We start from the raw sequence: 19,463 nt of genomic DNA on the forward strand, positions 1-19,463 counted from the left end.
TACCTGCAATGTGATGTTATTGGATGTTCTCCTGTCAGCAGCATTGTTTCTGCTTTGGTCTGTGTTTATGTTTGGTGAAATTAGAAAATGTTTCCCGGTGTCGTCAATAACCACATCAGGGGTGGAGTTGCTCTGCAGGCCCACGTTTTTTGGACACTTCTGATCAAAAACAACAAAAAGATGACAAAAATGCTTTTAAATAATGAGTCATTGATGATGTGCAGGTTGCAGTTTCCTGTGTACTGTAATACCTGCTTCAGATGCATTTGAATTTGCTGCAGTTGTCTGGTTTGTTTCTCCTTAGACTGTCTCTGAAACAGAGACCTCTGCTGCTTTGGCTTGTCTTGTTGCTTCGGCTGCCTGGGCTCCGGATGTTCTGAGTGTTGGCAATGCTGCTTCTGCTGGTCTCTTTGTCTTTTTTGCTGTTTTTGAGGATTTTTCTGCTTCTGTTGGGTCCCTTGAATGCACCTTTGAATTGCCTGCTGCTGAGCTAACCGTAGAGGAGGCTGCTGAAGACAAACATGATCTTGCTTTTTCTGCAGAATTTTCTGGCCAGGCTGTAGTGACAGATGCACCCAGTCTTTTATCTTTTCAGTTGTAGGAGGCAGAGATGAAAGATGGCAGGGAGGTCCCACAGATGCTCCACCTATATCCACCTCAACAGCTTCCTGCTTGATGGTTATCCTGGTGGAATCCAGTTCAGGTGAAACAGATGAAATTTGAAGAGAGCCACAAGAGATATCAGGAGGTTCTTCTTTAACTTTTAGGAAAACCCTCTGCTCTGGGGCTCCTCTGCTTTCATGCTCCAGCTGCCTCCTCAGCACCTCCACCAGCCTCTGCTTCTGCTTCAGCATCCTGGTGAGCTCTGCAATCTGCTTGTCTTTCTCCCGCAGCATTCTGTCTTTGTCTGCTGTCACCAAAGGAGCTGCGGCCGTATTCGCAGGGGACGAAGCCAAGCAGTGTTTCTGCAGAGACACAGACTTTAAGGAAAGGTGAGTAGGTGTTCTGGTGCAACAAGGGGGATCTTTTTTAATGTTGGCAGGATGTCGAGCCACCAAAGAGGGCTGAAGGTTGAACTCAGTGGGAGAGCAACTCTGAGGAGACAGAAAAAAAAAACATTTTTAATACGACATTTTTAATGGCTAATAATTCATTTTCTCCTCTTCTTGTTTTTTTCTTATACCAAGATCAAATATTTTTCTCTACTTTACAACTCTGAGTCACATTGTCTTAGATTTTCACAGCATTTTAATAATTAATATTGCTAAATAGTTGCATTTATATTAAACTAACTGGGCTTTTGTAATTCAGTTATGCTCTCAGCCTCAAGAACTTAAAAATGCAAACCTCATCAAAATTCAGTTTTCTTTAAAAATATATTGTGGTTGAAAGCAGATGAGGATTTATTAGACAAAAAATGTATTCAGGAATAGAAAGACAATAATACTACCAGAATAGGTTAAAAATTAAACATCGAAATAACAAATAAAGTTAGAAAACAAATGGGAACTTAGGGTGAAACTATGCAAGTATTGTGAAACAGAAAAAAGTCAAGAACATACATAACCTACATTTGAAAAGTAAATCGGTATTTACTAGGAATGCCACAATTCTCAGTTTCAAACCAAACCATGTGCTTTACACCATTGATCCGAATTGTGGGCAAAGTAAATCGTTGCATCCCTACTGCATTAGTGTGCATAAATGTCAAACACATGTGTTGGGCTAAATTTAAAAAATTTAATTTTGTTTTATTACATGAAACCAGGTTCACTATAAGATACTTGACAGGGTTTTCTTCATTGTTACTTGCTTATTAGCAAATTGGAAAAAAGGATTTTTCCGAATTTTTTGTTTTTGTTTTTTACACAAAAATACCCAATCAAGGTTTTAACTAAATTGTGGGAAAAGGAAATTATGCATGTATTTACCTCCAACATAAATAAATGTAATGTTTTCTTAAGATATCAGTTATTTGCATTCTACAGCATTACCACTAGATATCCCTAAATCTGGCATGTCAAAGTCCTGGCATAGTAAAAGCCAACTGAAAAGTTTGTATTCATTACTTGCTCATATATATATATATATATATATAGACACACACACACACACACACACACACACACACACACACACACACACACACACAGTCATGACCATAAATATTTCGACAGAGACACATTCTTTCTAATTTTGTTTCTGTACATTACCACAGTGAATTTTAAATACAACAACTCAGATGCCATTGAAGTGCAGTATTTCAGCTTTCATTCCATGGGTTGGACAAAAAGATTGCATTAAAATGTGAAAAACGAAAGTATTTCTAGGAGTTGATTAGAGGACTCGTGCTTGCATTTGAAGATTTTGCTTTGAACAGAAAGAAAGCACTGATGAACTCAGCAACGCAAAAAGACCTAGACGTCCACGGACGACAACAGTGGTGGATGATCGCAGAATCATTTCCATGGTGAAGAGGAACCCGTTCACAACAGCCAACCAAGTGAACAATACTCTCCAGGAGGTAGGCGTATCAATATCAAGTCTACCATAAAAAGAAGACTGCATGAAAGTAGATACAGAGGGTACACTGCAAGATGCAAGCCACTCATAAGCCTCAAGAATAGGAAGGCTAGATTGGACTTTGCTAAAAAGCATCTAAAAAAAGCCAGCACAGTTCTGGAAAGACATTCTTTGGACAGATGAAACCAAAATCAACCTCTACCAGAATGATGGCAAGAGAAAAGTATGGAGAAGGCGTGGAGAAGCTCATGATCCAAAGCACACTACATCATCAGTAAAACACTGTGGAGGCAGTGTGATGGTCTGGGCGTGCATGGCTCCCAGTGGCACTGGGATTCTAGTGTTTTTGATTGATGATGTGACACAGGACAGAAGCAGCCCAATGAAATCTGAGGTGTTCAGAGAAATACTGTCTGCGCAGATCCAGGTGAATGCAGCCAAACTGATTGGGCGGCGTTTCATAATACAGATGGACAACGACCCAAAACATACAGCCAAAGCAACTCAGGAGTTTAATAAAGCAAAGAAGTGGAATATTCATGACTGGCCAAGTCAGTCACCGGGTCTTAACCCAATTGAGCATGAATTTCACTTGTTGAAGACGAAACTTCAGACAAAAAGGCCCACAAACAAACAGCAACTAAAAGCTGCTGCAGTAAAGGCCTTTCAGAAGGAGAAAATCCAGCATCTGTTGATGTCCATGAGTTCAAGACTTCAGGGTGTCATTGCCAACCAAGGGTTTTCAACCAAATATTAGTAATGACCATTTTGTTTTCAGTTGTTTCATTTGTCCAATTACTTAGCGAGCCCATGAAATGAAGGGATTGTGTTTAAAAAATGCTTTCGTTTTTCACATTTTTATGCAATATTTTAGTTTAACCAATGGAATAAAAGCTAAAAGTCTGCACTTCAATGGCATCTGAGTTCTTTTTGTTTAAATTCACTGTGGTAATGTACAAAAATAAAATTAGAAAGAACGTGTCTCTGTCCAAATATTTATGACTGTGTATATATATATGTATGTGTGTGTATGTGTGTGTGTACATATATATATATATATATATATATATATATATATATATATATATATATATATCTCAAACCGAAACAAAAGCGTGACCCAAAAGTCAAGGTTTATACAGAATCATGTGGAAAGTGAATTGTTGCATCCCTAGTTGGTACCCAACTTTAAAATCCACAGAAAGTTATTGTTCTGACAGAATGTTACTGGTATTTGATCAAAAGTGCGTAAAATTAGCTTATGATACGATGCAACAGTTTGGAGATATTCTGGTCCCATGGGTAAGATAGGGATGAAGCAGGTCATCTGTGCATTTTATGAATGTATTTCAAGAAAAGGGCCTGACCAGTTCTCCCAGTGGGTCGCCGTTCAAGCTGATATATTTGGGACTCTTTGACAAAGACGAGGTAAGAGGAGGAGGGACGGGGTTGGTATCTTCACATCTCATAGGCTGCTCTGGGCTTAAAGCAGGACTGACTCCGTTTCTTGGATCAGCTGTGCAAGAATGGGAAGAAAAAGTGGGATCGAAGGAGCGCAGAAAATAACACAATTCCTCCACAAGAAGCTGTACTGAGCATGCTCCTTACAATCAGCTTTAAAAGCATGAGAATATTGTGCAACTTTTGATCAGCACACCAACCGTTGAAAAAGGATGTTTCAAACTTTAGACACTGCTGTTCCTGCAACAAATGGTCACCAGTTTTGCTGGATTCTGGACCTTCTTTGAGCTCCAGCCCTTTGGTACCCTCTGCTGTTGGAGAAGAGGTAAAGTCACAGCCTTGGTTCTTTTCTTGGTAACTCCTCAGCCTCTGGATGAGGTTGGTCTTAGTGCCTGAGATGGGCAAGCTGCGTAGTTTCAACTCAGACCTCAGCTCTGTCACCTACAAAAATTGCATTTTTAAACTGAAGCACTCACATTTGCCTTAACAACTTTTGCTTTCCTTGAGGTGATGAATTCTGCTCACCCTCATATTATCCAGATTTGGATTTGCAGACCCTGATTTGATCTCAGCTGATGAACTCAGACAGATTAGGCTCTGCTGGTTAGGGAGGTCGGTAGAGGGGGGAGCAGAAGATTGCGGTGAAGAGGTTGATGTTGTACTTGAAGAGGAAGACTGCTTTTGATCTCTGCTGAGATAAGGTAGAGCAATATTTGCCTCCACGTTTCCACAAGACACTGGGCTCCTTGAGGTAAGACCTGACTTGGGCGACATGCATGTAGAGTTACTCACTTGGGTGGTGCAGGCAAGATGGTGTGGTAGTTGTGGTTTTTCTGCTGACTGAGGATTTGTAGCTGCAGGTAGAGCTGCTGCTGCTGGAGGATCTTGCCGTATGACGAGTCCAGATGAGGAGGAGACTCTTTATCTCCCTTCTGGTCGGGAGGAATGTACTGATGGTACTTCAATTTCTTGATCTAGAGGGCCACATATCACCAACTTTTTACATTATTGACATCACAAAAGCCTCAGTCATAACTGCTCTTACAGGTGGAAATAGGCTGTCTGCCGGTGAAAAATGGTCAAACTTGTCCATGTACACTGGTGGCCCACACGGAATATCAAAGACGTAGACCGCTCGTTCAGGCACATTTTTTCTATTGGCATGCTGCGGCGACAGGTTGTGGTGAACACTTAACACGAGAGGATAAGTTAGGTAAGATGCAGGCGTATCGTAGACTTTTTATTTTTGAATGCCCCCAATTCCTGTGCACTGCACAAACCCGTTGCCTGTTGGTGCTGTTAGAGCGATAAGTGCACGTTCCTTGAGCACCCCTTATGTGCAGCTTGTCTGTTAGAAAAATTAGGAAATAAGACAATCAGAGCGTAGTTTGTGTGGGTGTCTTAGGGTCTATGGGCACTTGCGCATCACCTGCACTCCTTTATGTGCATGCGGTCAGTAAAGATCCAGTACACACACCTTACTACCGCTGACACTAGAGTGTGGCTTAAGGACACCCTACGACAGCGTCACTCATATGACAAGTGTGTGCAACTTACATTAGCCTTACAAATACTTACTCCACCACTCGGTATCAAACCACATACACAACAATCGTACATTCCATTGTCATGCAATGCTTTATGGTCCCTTAAGGTGACGAGGTGCACAAAACATACCTGTGCTCCACTTGAGATGCAGCCGCACCTCCCTACGACCCTCCATGGGGCCAAAACTTAAAACATGCTTAAAAACAGAGGAAAACAGTGTACCTTTGGCTTGTTGTCTTTGGTTTTCTTGTTTTTCTGACAGGTGCGGTCTGAGTTCTGTTTAGGCTGAGGCAAAAATAAAAAAGTATGCTGTTAAACATAAACAATGCATTATAACATATAGAAATTTATGTCAAAATACATGTTCAAATGTGAACAAGTTAATGACTTTTTCTCCTTGTAGTACTAAATTTAGACCCAATTTAAGCCCATTTTTACCCTATGACGATGTGCCTGTGGTAAGTATTACAAAGGCTAGATGAGGTTATAAAATAATTTAGTCCTGGATAGTTTAAAGTGCATGTATTAAGGACAATGTAGATACAACTTTGAACCAATTTATAAAAGTTTTTAAAGGAAAGACATGAACCCTATGCTTTCATAAACTCCAATTGGGTATGTGGAAAATATACCTACTTCTCAGTCAAATCCTTAAATGTTGACAAATTATAGAAAAGAAAAAATACCAGCCAAGACTAAACGGGTTCTCTAAACACAACTGAAACCAAATAGGAAACACAAAGGTTGTCCCATACAAAAGGTAAAAGTCTAAGCTGAAATGACTCACCGTAATGTGGGCGTTAGTACCTCCCATGAGGGTTGATGAGTCCAACGTCCTACTGTCCAGTTTCAGAGAGTTGAATGATCCACAAATTGGTGGATAATGATGACCTGCTGGAGGCATCTGATTAAAAACACAACAGCTTTGTGTCATAACTGAACTAAAGTCTCGCTTTGATTCTAAAAATGCCTTCTGATCTTTGCTTACTACACTGTTGCAACACCAATAAACCATTTCTTGCAGGGTAATTGTACCTGAGTTGGAGATGGGATGCTGCTGCGTGACAGGTTCTCTGATGGAGAATGGACAAGCCCTGAGCCCAGAGGACACTCATGGCTTACTGCCTGTCCTGGAGACAGACTGTCATTGCTGTGCTCATCGCATGAAGAGCTCTCCCTGGAGGTCTTCAGAAAATCTGTGAGAAAGATGAAGGATTATGAGGAGGTGTGGGAGAAAGAAAAATCTCTCAGCTTGACTACTACAACTGTTTTCTGTATGATCCCCCCATATAATCCTTAATGGAACAAAAATATTGCTTTTCACCAACAACGACATTTACAGCTTTGTCCTTTACTGACCTTCATGTTATAGTAACTACCCTTAAATGTGAACACTGCCATCCTATTGCCTGTCATTTAAAGGCATTTTTTAAACGATATTCAAGGAGTACATACAATACAGATGGACATATATTTTGTGATGTTACCTATTCGTTGGTTTTGGATACATTTGATTTAATTTTTAAAGAAGCTGTTTTTTCAAACATGGACAAAGCTGTGGATGAATAGATCTATCAGTCAGTGGAAAATCTCCATTGAGACCACATAAGAGCTCAATACTCAACAGTCACAAATCAAGTAGTATCCTGTTTTAAGGCTACATCAATCATATGTATAAAATGAAGCTATGTTTTAAAAACTATTATCTTGGATATTAAATGTACTCATCCAAATGGAAAGAACAGGTGTGAAGCCATAGCATGAATACATTTATTTATGCTGGGGATGTCTTTGAACCCTCCATTACTGCATTTGAAAATAAAGCTGAAATTATTAAAACTAAAGTTCCTCAAATAACCACAGGTGGCTGGTTAAATGGTTACTACAAGGAGCTAATATCAGTGACTCTTTACACTAAATAGGTTCGTTTCCAGACTAGTTTCAAAGACTTTTTGGAAATGTATTACTTTACTGTAGCTATAAATCTGTGCATTTTTCAGATTCTGTTATTTCTGATTGGAAGGTGGGTAAATCTATAAATTCAACAAAACTCTCAATTTCTTTTGTCTGTTGCCCATTTTTGGGTAAACTCCAATCAATTTGCTTCAGGGCTTTTTACCATTCAGAGTGTGATTGTTGAAGTCAAAAATTCCCCTTTCAGTGTATTTCATGTGTGAAATTGTTACTTTATGTTGAAGCAAATTGAGAGCTTGATTCAAACCCCCTAGTGCTAAAACAGCAAAGTGTATTGGTTCCACTTAAGGTTTCTAACCATCCTCTATTAGGAAATCGAAGTGTTCCCTGTCAATTGGAGCCAAAGTTTTCTGTTGATGTGAGAAAACTAGAACACTACTGCCTTTTATGCAGTTATAACTCAAGGTCTGTCAAGCTTCTACAAGTCTCCCTGAAGAGCTGCAGTAACTTCATTCCCTGGACTTGTGTCTCAATATGTGTCTGCATTTGATAGATGGTAGCTTTCTAAAGTTGATTTTAAAAAATCCAAAAATCTATGCAACCAACTCCAAGTCTACAAATAAAGAGGATGCTCAAGGGTTTAAACTTTAAACTGAGGAAATATTCTGAAAAACTGATATTTTAGCCCTCATAACCCTACCTGCATATACTGTCTTTATGCATCTGGGGTATTAAAACAAGAAAGTTTGCCATATTTCAGAAAACACAATCCTTCCTATGATGACATGTTTTGCTTCTTTTTTTTCTTCAAAAGACAGCCTTACAGAATTTTCTGTTAGGCTATTGAAAGCACACCGTTGGCTATTAACTCAACATCAGCAGGCAATGATGAAAACACAACATGAGGCTCATTTAATATCCTCTGGTCCAATTATGCATTGAGTTAACCCCAACCGTGTTTTCTGTGGGCCATGTCTGCATGTCAACTTTGTAAATCCTAAAGCTTCAGCTCAAAGTGTCAGTAATACAATTATGTTTATTGTGCTGCAGTGACAGAGATGGATAATCCAGGAGCTTTTTGGTGTTATTGAATCTCCTACTCGGAGCATCACCAAACCTTTCATTTCAAGACTGAGCACAGAAAATACATGTCAAGTTCTTTATTTAGATTCATTTGTTAGTCCCAATCAAATTCATGTTTTTTAAGTTGGAAAGAAGCTCGAATTCTTCAAACCAAAAGACTCATTTAGAAGGTTTCCATTCAAAGAGGCCTTATTTTCTTCACAATGTGACTCTTTAAAGTGGACAGACAAAATGGATCTGATGTATTCACTTCCTGTCCAAGTAAAGATGAGAGGATATTAAAGATTCACTGTATTCCACTTCATAAGCCCTCAGAGGCTGCCGTTTGAAGCAAAGAGGTGGGGACAGTGTGAGTGCATTCGCACTGGGTATATGTGCTTTGTTTTGCAGGAAAAATGTGTGCATGTGTGTGCTTAAGAGGCACAGCTGAGGCATCTGAGCGGGCAGCATCCATAGCTGGATGATGGCTGGAGAATGGAGGGCCTGCAGGGACATTCTGTCAGGAGCCTAAAAGTGTGGGTGTGTTGTGATTTATATTACACCTCTAAACTCATCCTGCACCTTCCTACTGCTGGAATACACATAATGTACTGCAGTCATACTCATTGAAAAGTCTTCAAAGTTTCTTGACTTTGAAGGACATGTCTATGAATTGTTTTTCAAAGAACCTCGTGAGATAGATATGCCGTACATATACAGAAAAATGCATCTTTGCATGTTTATTTGTGATTGTTTGTTTTTGTATGCATGCTTGAAAAAACAAGATGTTCAACCCAATAGGATAAAATCCAATTATTGGAAGCACACTTTGCCTTAGTGTCAAATTGCAAAAACAAAAAAATGTGTTGTATCAAGAAATGTAAATTTAAAAAATACACATATATATATATATATATATATATTATTTTTTTAAGTCGTTAGTAAAATGACTTTCACCTATGACCGTTAGGATTTTTGTCATCAAAAAGGTAGCTTTGAGTGGGAGGGGCATACTGATGGGAGTGTTATGTCTGTGCTGCATCTCCTGTCATTCTGCTCACCTGGCAGGTGTGGCCAATGATGTTGATCAGCACCTGTCAGGTATTTGAGTCAGAGGAGGCCTCAACCAGGTCGGTCGGTCGATCGATCGATCACAGCAGTTGGGTTTGAGTTGAAGTTGAAGCTGTGCTGGTTGTTTTTTTTTCTCCTCTTGGTCCTCAGCAGTCTTGTACTGTTGCGTTTTGCTATTTTAGTTTGGGGTTGGACCTTGGTAGTCTTTATTTGCGGGCCTTGTTTGTTTATTTTGAACAGTTAGACCTTCTTAGGCAACCTTAGCAGGGAGCTGCTAACTCTGACAGTCAATTTGGCTGAGTTGCCTCCCTGACTTATTTTATGTTTGGCCAAGGTTCCGATCCTTCTGTTTTGTCTTTGATTAAACCAGCACAGTAATTATTTATTTTTGCTTTACAGAGCACAGGTTCTCTTTCTTTTTCCTCAAACTGTGTTCCCAACTTCCTGGTGTCCAGTTTTCATGTGTTATGGCCCCTTTGTGACTTTTCAGTGAGTGTGACTGCAGTACATTGTGTGTGTTCCAGCAGTAGGAAGGTGCAGGATGAGTTTAGAGGTGAAAAATAAATCACAACACACCCACACTTTTAGACAGGTTTGGCTGTCGGGGCTGTATCAGGGAGTTTGCTCTGTCCACTTCAACAAATATGTCTGATTGGGTGGAACAAAGTAAAGTGAGAGTTTTGTGGGGAGGCGCTAACACCCACATTAAGGGGAGTCACTTCAGCTTAGACTGTTACCTTTTGTATGGGACACATTCCTTAGAATGACGATAATTGTAGCTGTACCAGCCACCCACCACTGCACTCACACACACGCACAGAAGAGGAAATAAGTATTTGATCTCTTTCTGATTTTGTAGGTTTGCTCATCTAAAAATAAACTGGCTCATAGAAACTCAAATCCACTTTAAAGAACTTGTATAAACGTAGTTGCATTTGGAAGGAGATTACTGAAGACATTTGGGATCTGAACCAAGTTTCAGGATTGGTTTAACAGCTGCAGTTTTGAATAGTGATGGGACAATACCACATAATGAGGAATTAATGATGGCAGGGATGAGCGGAAGAAGAGAGGGGAAACAGGCAACAACTAGGGATGTTGGGAGGGGGTCTAGATAACAGGTTGAAGGTTTGGATTTTAGGATAAGGGAGGAGATTTCACTGGGATCAGGGAGCTGAAAAGAGCAGAACATATGATTGAAAGAGAGTCAGGAGGGAGGGGAGAGGAGTTGAGAGTTTTCTGATTTAAAAAATAACAGGAGTGAGTTACAAGTATCATTGGTAAAGAAATGTGGGGGGGAGACTGTCAGGGGAGTGGAAAATGTTATTCATTAGAGAAAAGAGAGTTTTAAGGCCCGTACACACCGGGACGAATATTCGCCAGCGTTTTTCGCCACGTCTTTTGTGTTCACACCCAGGCGATTTTCGCTGACGATGAGCCGAGCGAACATGCAATTTCATTCCCTGACATTAGATGGCGCTTAATGTAAAACAGAAATACTCCTGTACACAAGGTGGCGCTGCGCAACTTTACGCTTCTTAAATTCGCTTTTCACTCAGAAGAAGAGAGCAAGTATTTACGCGCTTGTCAGAATCAAACAAAAAAAACATGAATATTTCAAGTACCAGTTGCTCCAACTGGTGCTTGGTTCGGGGATATTTTAGAATGTCCGTCATTATTTCTTCGCGGCTGTGTAGATGCAACTCGGCGTCTATCTTCTTCGCTGGTATGTGTGCTCAGCAAGGCAGTTTTGTGTTTGAGCGCCCCCAAGTTGTGTTTTACTGTAACTTCAGAGGCTCCAGACACGTGTGCAAAAGCGCCGATCTCATTGGTCGAATAGATTTCGACGTGACGCGTCAAAAAAAAAAAAAACGTACCCGAGACGTTTTTCTTTTTTTGACGCTTTGACGCGTGACGTTTTTTCGCGTCGTTGTGCACACTCTCATTGGTGCCCTTTGTATAGTCACGAGGCGTTAAGAAATTCGTCCCGGTGTGTACGGGCCTTTAGAGTTGCCTTTGTTTGTAGAGATGAGTGCAGAGAAGTAGTTTGTTTTGTGAAAGAAGCCAAGTCCATGTACCGTGAGATATGCCATTTATAGATTATTTTAACCAGTAGATACCCCACTGTGACCCACCACCTTAGTGTGTTTGTGTGTGTGTGTGTGGGGGGGGGGGGGGGGGGAGAGCTGGAGTGATCCCAGGATAAAAGATTTCTTGGGCTTTTGCCCCTAGGGTCTCCCATAGCAGACCGGTCATAGGCGACAATCCAGACAAAGAGCAGTTCAGAACCCCCTTTTATGAGAATGACATCTAAAGATTCCACAAAGTCGCCCGGATTAGCATCACTGGGGCCCCACTCTGGAGCCAGACCTGGGATTGGCCCCTGGGGACCAGGACTCTTCCCATGGGTCAGGTCCAGCCCGAGGAAATGACGTGGGATCACTCTCCTATTGGCCCACAACCTGTAGGAGAGCCCAGAAGGGGCCGATGCAATGTGGTCTGGGTGGCAGTCAAAGGCGGATGCCACGGCGGCCCAAACCCCGGTCATGGAACTTGGCCTTTGGGACATGGAACCTCACTTCTCTGGGAGAGAAGGAGGCTGAGCTTGTGCAGGAGGTTGAGAGGTACTGACTAGATATAGTTGGGCAAACATCCACGCACACTCAGTTCCTTGATAGGTGGATGTGGGTTTACTCATGAGCCCACAGCTCAGCTGCCAATGGTTGGAGTTAACCCTGGTGGACAAGAGGGTCTCTCTCAAAGAGGTACTGGAAAGTGCACCAACGAGGGACTTCATTATCCTCCTGGGGTACTTCAAAGCCCATGTGGGCAAAGACGGTGGCACCTGGGGGGGTGTGATTGGTACACTGTAAAATCCAATAAGTAAACCTTACTTAAAAAAAGCATGCAAACCGATTGCCTTGAAAAAAACAAGTAAGGTGAAATAGGAAAAGTATGTAGAACTAACAATTGCCTGTCTAGTATAGTACACTTACAAGAGAGTTCCAGTAACTTAAAACAAATTTGTATGGTATACTTAATCATTTACTTTAGATGTACTTGTCTTAGTATAGACTACTCAGAATTACTATTTTAAACAACTAAATAATTTCAAGTAAACTTCACTTTGTGAGTATTCCTAACTTATTTATATAAGTTGTGCCAAGGTGATGTATTCTGCAGACAACTTGGAATTACCGAGTTTACTTTACTTCAAAGGCAATCCAGTTTACTTGTTAAAACCATGCAAACCGATTGCCTTAAAAAAAACAAGCAAGCATTACTCAAATAACTTAAGTGTTAACAATCTACTATAAATCACAGAGAATAGGTTCACAATTTTTCGAATGTAAATTTTGCAACTGGACAAATAAATTAAAGGCAATGATACAATTCAAAGGTAAATATATTTATTTTTCATAACAACTGACACAAGGATGGTACACACAAGTTTGCACTGGGGTAAAAAGAATGCAAATAGTCAGGTTTTCTATATAAGTAAATGGGCCATACCTTGAATTAACAACTTTAAATCAACAACATTTCAGAGACCAAACTTGATGGAACCAACGAGTTGACGAGTGCCAAAAGCAATGTCTCTGACAAATGTCGATTACACTGGCAGCCTCTTAACTTGCTCAAGAACCAATGGGCTGACAATTTTAAACAAGTGCCTTAGTTTTCTTTTTTTTCTCTATCAACTACTCTTATTCCCCAGTCAGAACATTTTTTTTTTAATCAAATGTCAAATATCATCACTCTTGCACATGTGATTACATCTCAGCTCAACAGGAGATTTTTCAGAGATTGTAGTTTTGGTGGCAGTTTGTTCTGTCCCAAACAGAACAAACTGGTGTCTGAAAGTGTTGATCATGCCTTTTGGATACTTCAAATTTAAAGCATAAGACAGACCAAACAAGATGCAAATTGCCTGAGGCATATTATGCAGATTATCCAGTACTATACCTCCCTCCACAATGACTGCAGTAGACACTCGGTCAAGGTACAGTTTATTCGGAATGAGAGGATCTTCTTCATCAATAACAGCCAGCACCCCAACGGACACTTGTGGCCAGCCATCAACATCACATGCCTGAATAAGACCAAACAATACAAATATTACAACAGGGAAACGTGAAAATCCACAGTTTTACATCATATCTATCTATCTATCTATCTATCTATCTATCTATCTATCTATCTATCTATCTATCTATCTATCTATCTATCTATCTATCTATCTATCTATCTATCTATCTATCTATCTATCTATCTATCTATCTATCTATCCATCCATCCATCGCTGTCTGTCTATATTGTTATTTATTTAAGTTTATTATAAAGTTGATGATAATTACTTTGCAATTTCCTATAATTTGTCCTTTTGTCATCATTTTATTTGATCATTTGTGCTGCAATGCTGCATGAATGCTATTTTGTCCTTCTATTTAACAGTCTTTAAACTAATTGCTGGAGGTTTGTCAATTTGTAAATGCTTTAACACCATAGACCAAGACCCACTGTGTTCTACTACTGGTCACAATTGTTACCAGACAAAAGATCAATTGTTTCATGGACTTTTCAATATTTTATTATTTTTTCTTAATTGACGTTGATTGTTTAATATCCTTACAAATACAATACACATTTAGTAACACTTACAGGTTCATTAGTTAACATTCATTAACTGCATTAGTTAACATGAACTAAAAATGAATTGCACTTATAAAGCTGCACTTTATCTTGTATGTTAAATGATAATTTCAACATTTACAAATACTTTATTAAAATCTTGTTAACATTAGTTAATGCAGTTAATGAACTTACTTTTGTATTGTATAAATGCAATGAAAATAAAGGTAAACTTTTCCTGATTTATTTTCTCTGATCACCATTCTAGCTTACACTGAATTGCCACATTTTGGAGCCTTCGTCTTTTTACTGCACTCATAGGATGTAATCAAGATTAATCTTAAGTGATGTCTCAATAAAAGGGCAGCAAACACTACCGGTCAAAAGTTAGGAAAAAGGTAGTTTTTTCAATTTTTAAACAAATGTTGTATTATTTTAATACTTTAAAAAAATTATGAAAAAGTTTTTTGGTAACTAGTAGAGTTTTTGGTCAAACAACTTTCGGAGCACAGAAGTGCAATTGATGACAATTCTTATTTTTTGGAAGAAGTAACCCTTTTAAAAAAATTTTACAATGAGAACTTACATTGCAGGTGTTGTAGAAGTTAATGGCATCAACACCAAGCAGGATAGGTAAGCCCCGGAGCACAAGAGTGCGCATTGCTGTCACGTCTGCTTCTTTCTAGAAGTAGATAAAAAAAAAGAGATCAAGTTCAAGATCATGAAACTTTAAAGCTACAGTAAAAATAAATTAGCTTACTTCACCCAAAGATTTAAATTCTGTCATTAATTATATTAATTATGTCACAGAATAATAAACAAAATTAAGGCTGCAGTAAACTCACCCCTGTATTCATTTGCTGCATAAGCTCATCCAATGTCTCTCCAACGGTCCCTTTCTTGGACTTGAAGATTGTGACAAAGCGTGGCGTGTAGCGATCCACAGCACCATAAACGTTACTCTGCAGATCTGTGGTGAATAACCTGTTAAACTCTGCAAACACATACACATGCAACAAAAAAAAGAAAAAAACTGAGTGTTGGGACAGTGTGGACATTTGTTAATGTTTGGTCCAATTCTAAAGACAAACCTAAACAGAATTCAGTTTCTCATGGTCGAAAGAGGAATATGAATAAGTACTTACTTGTCTCTGGTATTGGCCGTTGCCGAGTGAAGCCTCCATGTTTTAAACGATAATGTTTTAACAAAAGTCCTCTTTTGTTTTCAGAAAAAACACAGTGCTTACAGTTCCACTGCATCTGCTAGAGATTATTTGAAGTGGACATATATTTTAAGTTGGTTTAGTCAACAAAATATTAACAAAATATAAAGTCCTCACCAGTGTATCAAGACCTGTTTGTGGAAGACCAATCAGGAGGCAGCTGCCAGAAGGACTTCCTCTAAAAAAATAACAAAATTTAATTAACAGGTTCTGCTTTGCAAAATTAAAGACACATTCCTTGATATGTGCATATTCTACAAGCATTACAGAAAATATACCTTTAAATACGCTGTTCTATAAATATGCATGTGTGACTTCAGTACAGACCATTTTAAAACAGCGTTTCCTCTGATAACTTTCAGTAATGCTGTGCCAGTACAAAAAAAATGTTGGAAAAGAAAATTTTCATGTGATATTAAGATTTCTTAGTTTAACGTCACTTTTAACATTACTATGTATGTGTTTCGTATTTATGGCTCAGTATATCAGCAGTGATATAAAACAGTTGAGTTTGAGTAAAGAAACATTTTACAGTGCTTGTATTATATTCTTAATTTACTGAATTTAAAAATAATAGTATAATGTTAATGTGAAATCACAAAACATATCAAAAATAACCACAAACGTCATCTCTGCATAAACTGTTACATATAACAGTAAATATCGCCATTTCAACAGCTTTGTAACGTTAATCATTTATAAACCAAAGCCAACAGATGGGAATGCATCAGGGAAAATGGTAAAATAGAAAACCATAATTGTATTTGGAACGATTAAAACAAAATTTTAGTCAATCCAGGAACCGTTGTGGTACCTGATAGTTTTATATGTAAAAAAAAAAAAAAACAGGCCAAATCATCTTCTTCAAGATCTGAATAAATCAAAATTATATGCTAACTGTTACACATTAAGGAGCTCAGCAACAATTAGCAACAGACAGTTAAAAAAACCATTCACTCAAATGTTGCATGCTTGATTACTTACCTTATTATTATTCTTTTTCTTTCAAAAAAGTAACGAAGCTCCGGATAAAAACGTAGGTGGCCTCTCAACGTCTTTCCACATCTGGAGAATTGGCGCCAAGATACGTACAAATTACGCATGCTCTTGCAGTGCCGCTTCTTTTTCTTCGTTTTTTTCTGCACATTAGGTACGCTTTATTGCACTGCTGCCTCTCACTGGTGTAATAACGTCATTGCATCCTTTGTTGCTACTTGCTTGTTTCAAGTAAGTGTCACTCAAACAATTAAGTAAATTGTTATTTTCAACCTGCATTTGACTGTAACTCAACAAAACCTAGTAAGAAGTATGTATTTTATATTACTGAGTAAAGTTAACTAAGTATATGTGAGTCAGGAAAGCTATTACAATTTACAGTGTAAGAATAGCCTCCCTGATCTGAACCCAAGTAGTGTTCAGTTGTTGGACTTCTGTGCTCGTCAAAGTTTATCCATAATGAACACCATGTTCAAACACAAAGGTGTCATCAATATCAATACACGTGGCATCAGGACATCCTCGGCAGGAGGTCGATTATTGTAGTTGTTTCAGGCGACCTTCTGCCGTACGTCTTGGACACTCGTGTAAAGAGAAGGGCAGAGCCTTGTACCAATCACTACCTGGTGGTGATTTTCTGGCAGGGAAGGGGGCCAGAAAGACTTGGCAGACCTAAATGTACTGTGAGGGTCTGCTGGGAACTTCTGGCTGAGCCCTTCGTCGGGAAAGTCTTTGACTCCCACATCCAGGAGAGCTTCAAACAGGTACCTAGGGAGGTTGAGACTCTGGATCCAAGTAGACCATGTTTTCCACCTTTGTTGTCCCTGCTGCTCTTCATAGCTGTGGTCGCAAGGTCTCTGGTGCCTGTCGCAGCAGTAATTGTTGTTTTTGGAGGAAGAGAAGTGCTGCCTGTGACCCCAAGACAACCATCCCCACTGTCAAACATCGAGCTGAAAAAATTATGCTTTGGGGGTGTTTCTCTGCGCAGGGCTAATTTACCATATGTATGGGAGGATAGGCAGAGCTATGTGCTGTAAAACTCTGGGTGAGAACCTCCTCTTTTAAAAGGGGTTGTGGATGGATCTTCCAACAAGATAATGACCCAAAACATACAGCCAAGGCAATCAGCAGCAAGGCAACCAAGAAAAATAGCTGAAGAAGAAGATCAAGGTCATGGAGTGGCCCAGCCAGTCTCCAGACCTCAATCCTATAGAAAACCTATGGAGAGAGTTGAACCTCAGAGTTCCCAAGCGGCAGCCACCAAATCTAAATGACTTATATGTCATTTATAAAGAAAAGTGGACCAAAATTTGAATTAATTTGAATAAATTTTACATTGTATGTCAGATAATATGCATTGTAAAATTAATTTAAATTAATTCGAATTTTGGTCCAATGTTGTGCATTTTTATTTCCACTGTTATGGTTCTTTGAAATGGAGGCCATTTGATATCCTGTTTTTTTCCTTGTTTTCACAGAAAAGTATCGATAAGAATACCGGCAAGATGCCGGATCGACAAGCAGTATCAGTAAGAGTAGTGTCGATAAAATCTTAACGACACCCATCCCTAGTTCCAAGCTCTTCCAGCAGGGGGGTTCAAATACTTATTTCCCTCAATGAAATCTAAATAAATTTATACAAATTCTTTAAAGTTCATTTCTTGATTTTTCTATCTCTCACTGTTCAAATGTACCTACCATTAGGATGACAGACTGTTTGTTTTTAAATGGACAAACCTACAAAATAAGCAAAGGCTCAATCCTTATTCCCTCCACGTCACTTTTATTTTTTTACTCCCTATTTCGAGATTTGAGATGCCCTTGGTTGTGAAGCACTGCTTCGTGAATAAACTCAATTTAGCCTATATAACCTCCTAAAACCTCTATTGGCTTACCTGTGGAGGCCTGTTTGATGTTGGGCTGAACAGGTCTGTTTTTGTGGATCAGATCGATTGGCCTCGGCCGGTGAGCCACCTTCTCATTTAGATCTTTGGTGAGACGAGCTCGCTTCAGAAACAATGTCTCAGCTGACATCCCTATTAGACCCAGAGAAGACGTTTTTCAGGGTTAAAAGAGGAACAACCAAGTTTGTGGTCTTCAAAAAGGCAGGGGGTCCTGTGTGGCACCTACCCTCCAAGATTTGCCTCCGATTGAGACCTGATTGTTCAGGCTTGCTCTTAATTTTCCGTTTGAGATCTTCTTCGCTCTGGAGAAAACAGAAACTGCTGAATTTATGAGGATATCCAAACATTTCAATGAGCTGATTGGTGCAAATGTTTCAAACCCCTTCTACTAAAAAGTTTAGCTAACTTTTACTTCAGCTTCTCAACTCATCTAACCTTTCTGCTAGCATAAAACTGCTTATAGCTCTTCGCCATTCATCTATTAATTTGCATATTTCTAATATGCTCACATATATTTCCATCCAAAGTGCAGCTCTTAATTATCCAGCTGGATTACTCTGCAGTCCTTCCACGTAGCGTCTCATAAATACAGATGAAGCACCTGTAGCCTCGGGGCCAGCCACCGCTTCAGCATCTGCTGCCTCTGCTCCTCACACCCCAAAGGCCAGCTTCATTTTTCATCCTAAATCCTATTTTCTCTTTTTTTACTACAGGATTATGTAAGAGCTGCTTTGATGATGTCATATGCCACCAAGCTTCTCAAAAGGCAGCGTAAACTAAATAAATAAATAAAAAATGTGCTTGAACTAGCTTTGACTCCGGTGACCGCTTCAACTGTGACGCACTCACCCATGCGCGCTCCAAGCTCCCCGTCTGCTTGTGGAAGGCAGCTGAACTTTTAAGCGCTGGAAGAACAGAAAGCAAAGCAAATGGGGAGGAGGTATTAACAGTGCAGTGAGTGTGCTCACACGACTCAGCAAAACAGCTTTAAATAGCGCTTCCTCGTTTTTAGTTTGATTAGGTTTAGTGATGGGGATGATTGTCGCTCTTATAGCTCAGGCTTTTCCTGATTACAGTTAAAGAACACTAAACACTTGCTCTAAGTGTAAAGACTTGTGTGGTTGTTCGC

The 19,463-nt window shown here is 39.4% G+C and overlaps 2 protein-coding genes across 6 annotated transcripts in view; both read right to left on the minus strand.

Moving 5' to 3' along the window:
* Positions 1 to 19,463, minus strand: part of LOC101163415 (MKL/myocardin-like protein 1) — a 52,221-nt gene that overhangs the window by 10,757 nt on the left and 22,001 nt on the right. For 3 of the 4 annotated variants that reach the window (XM_023957716.1, XM_023957715.1, XM_023957718.1), the window contains exons 3-14: positions 19,184 to 19,239; positions 18,561 to 18,636; positions 18,326 to 18,466; positions 6,568 to 6,728; positions 6,320 to 6,436; positions 5,755 to 5,817; positions 4,777 to 4,958; positions 4,510 to 4,675; positions 4,185 to 4,425; positions 3,891 to 4,039; positions 252 to 1,094; positions 4 to 159 (exon numbers count right to left, since the gene is read on the minus strand). In XM_023957716.1, coding sequence (XP_023813484.1) covers positions 4 to 159; positions 252 to 1,094; positions 3,891 to 4,039; positions 4,185 to 4,425; positions 4,510 to 4,675; positions 4,777 to 4,958; positions 5,755 to 5,817; positions 6,320 to 6,436; positions 6,568 to 6,728; positions 18,326 to 18,466; positions 18,561 to 18,636; positions 19,184 to 19,239 — 2,351 coding nt within the window. The remainder of the gene's footprint in view (positions 1 to 3; positions 160 to 251; positions 1,095 to 3,890; positions 4,040 to 4,184; positions 4,426 to 4,509; positions 4,676 to 4,776; positions 4,959 to 5,754; positions 5,818 to 6,319; positions 6,437 to 6,567; positions 6,729 to 18,325; positions 18,467 to 18,560; positions 18,637 to 19,183; positions 19,240 to 19,463) is intronic. The other variant, XM_023957717.1, reaches the window with a different exon arrangement.
* Positions 12,973 to 16,792, minus strand: LOC111947781. Of its 2 annotated transcripts, XM_023957719.1 has the most exons (6): positions 16,419 to 16,792; positions 15,552 to 15,612; positions 15,357 to 15,474; positions 15,057 to 15,205; positions 14,798 to 14,893; positions 12,973 to 13,672 (listed from the first exon to the last, which is right to left on the minus strand). In XM_023957719.1, the coding sequence occupies exons 1-6, from the start codon at positions 16,535 to 16,537 to the stop codon at positions 13,325 to 13,327; spliced, it is 891 nt and encodes a 296-aa protein (XP_023813487.1). In that variant the 5' UTR covers positions 16,538 to 16,792; the 3' UTR covers positions 12,973 to 13,324. The 2 variants fall into 2 exon arrangements, 1 of the variants encoding a protein (XP_023813487.1); XR_002873709.1 differs by lacking the exon at positions 15,357 to 15,474 and having other exon boundaries at positions 16,419 to 16,723.

The sequence above is a fragment of the Oryzias latipes genome, chromosome 8 (assembly GCF_002234675.1).
Source record: "Oryzias latipes chromosome 8, ASM223467v1".
Lineage (NCBI taxonomy): Eukaryota > Metazoa > Chordata > Actinopteri > Beloniformes > Adrianichthyidae > Oryzias > Oryzias latipes.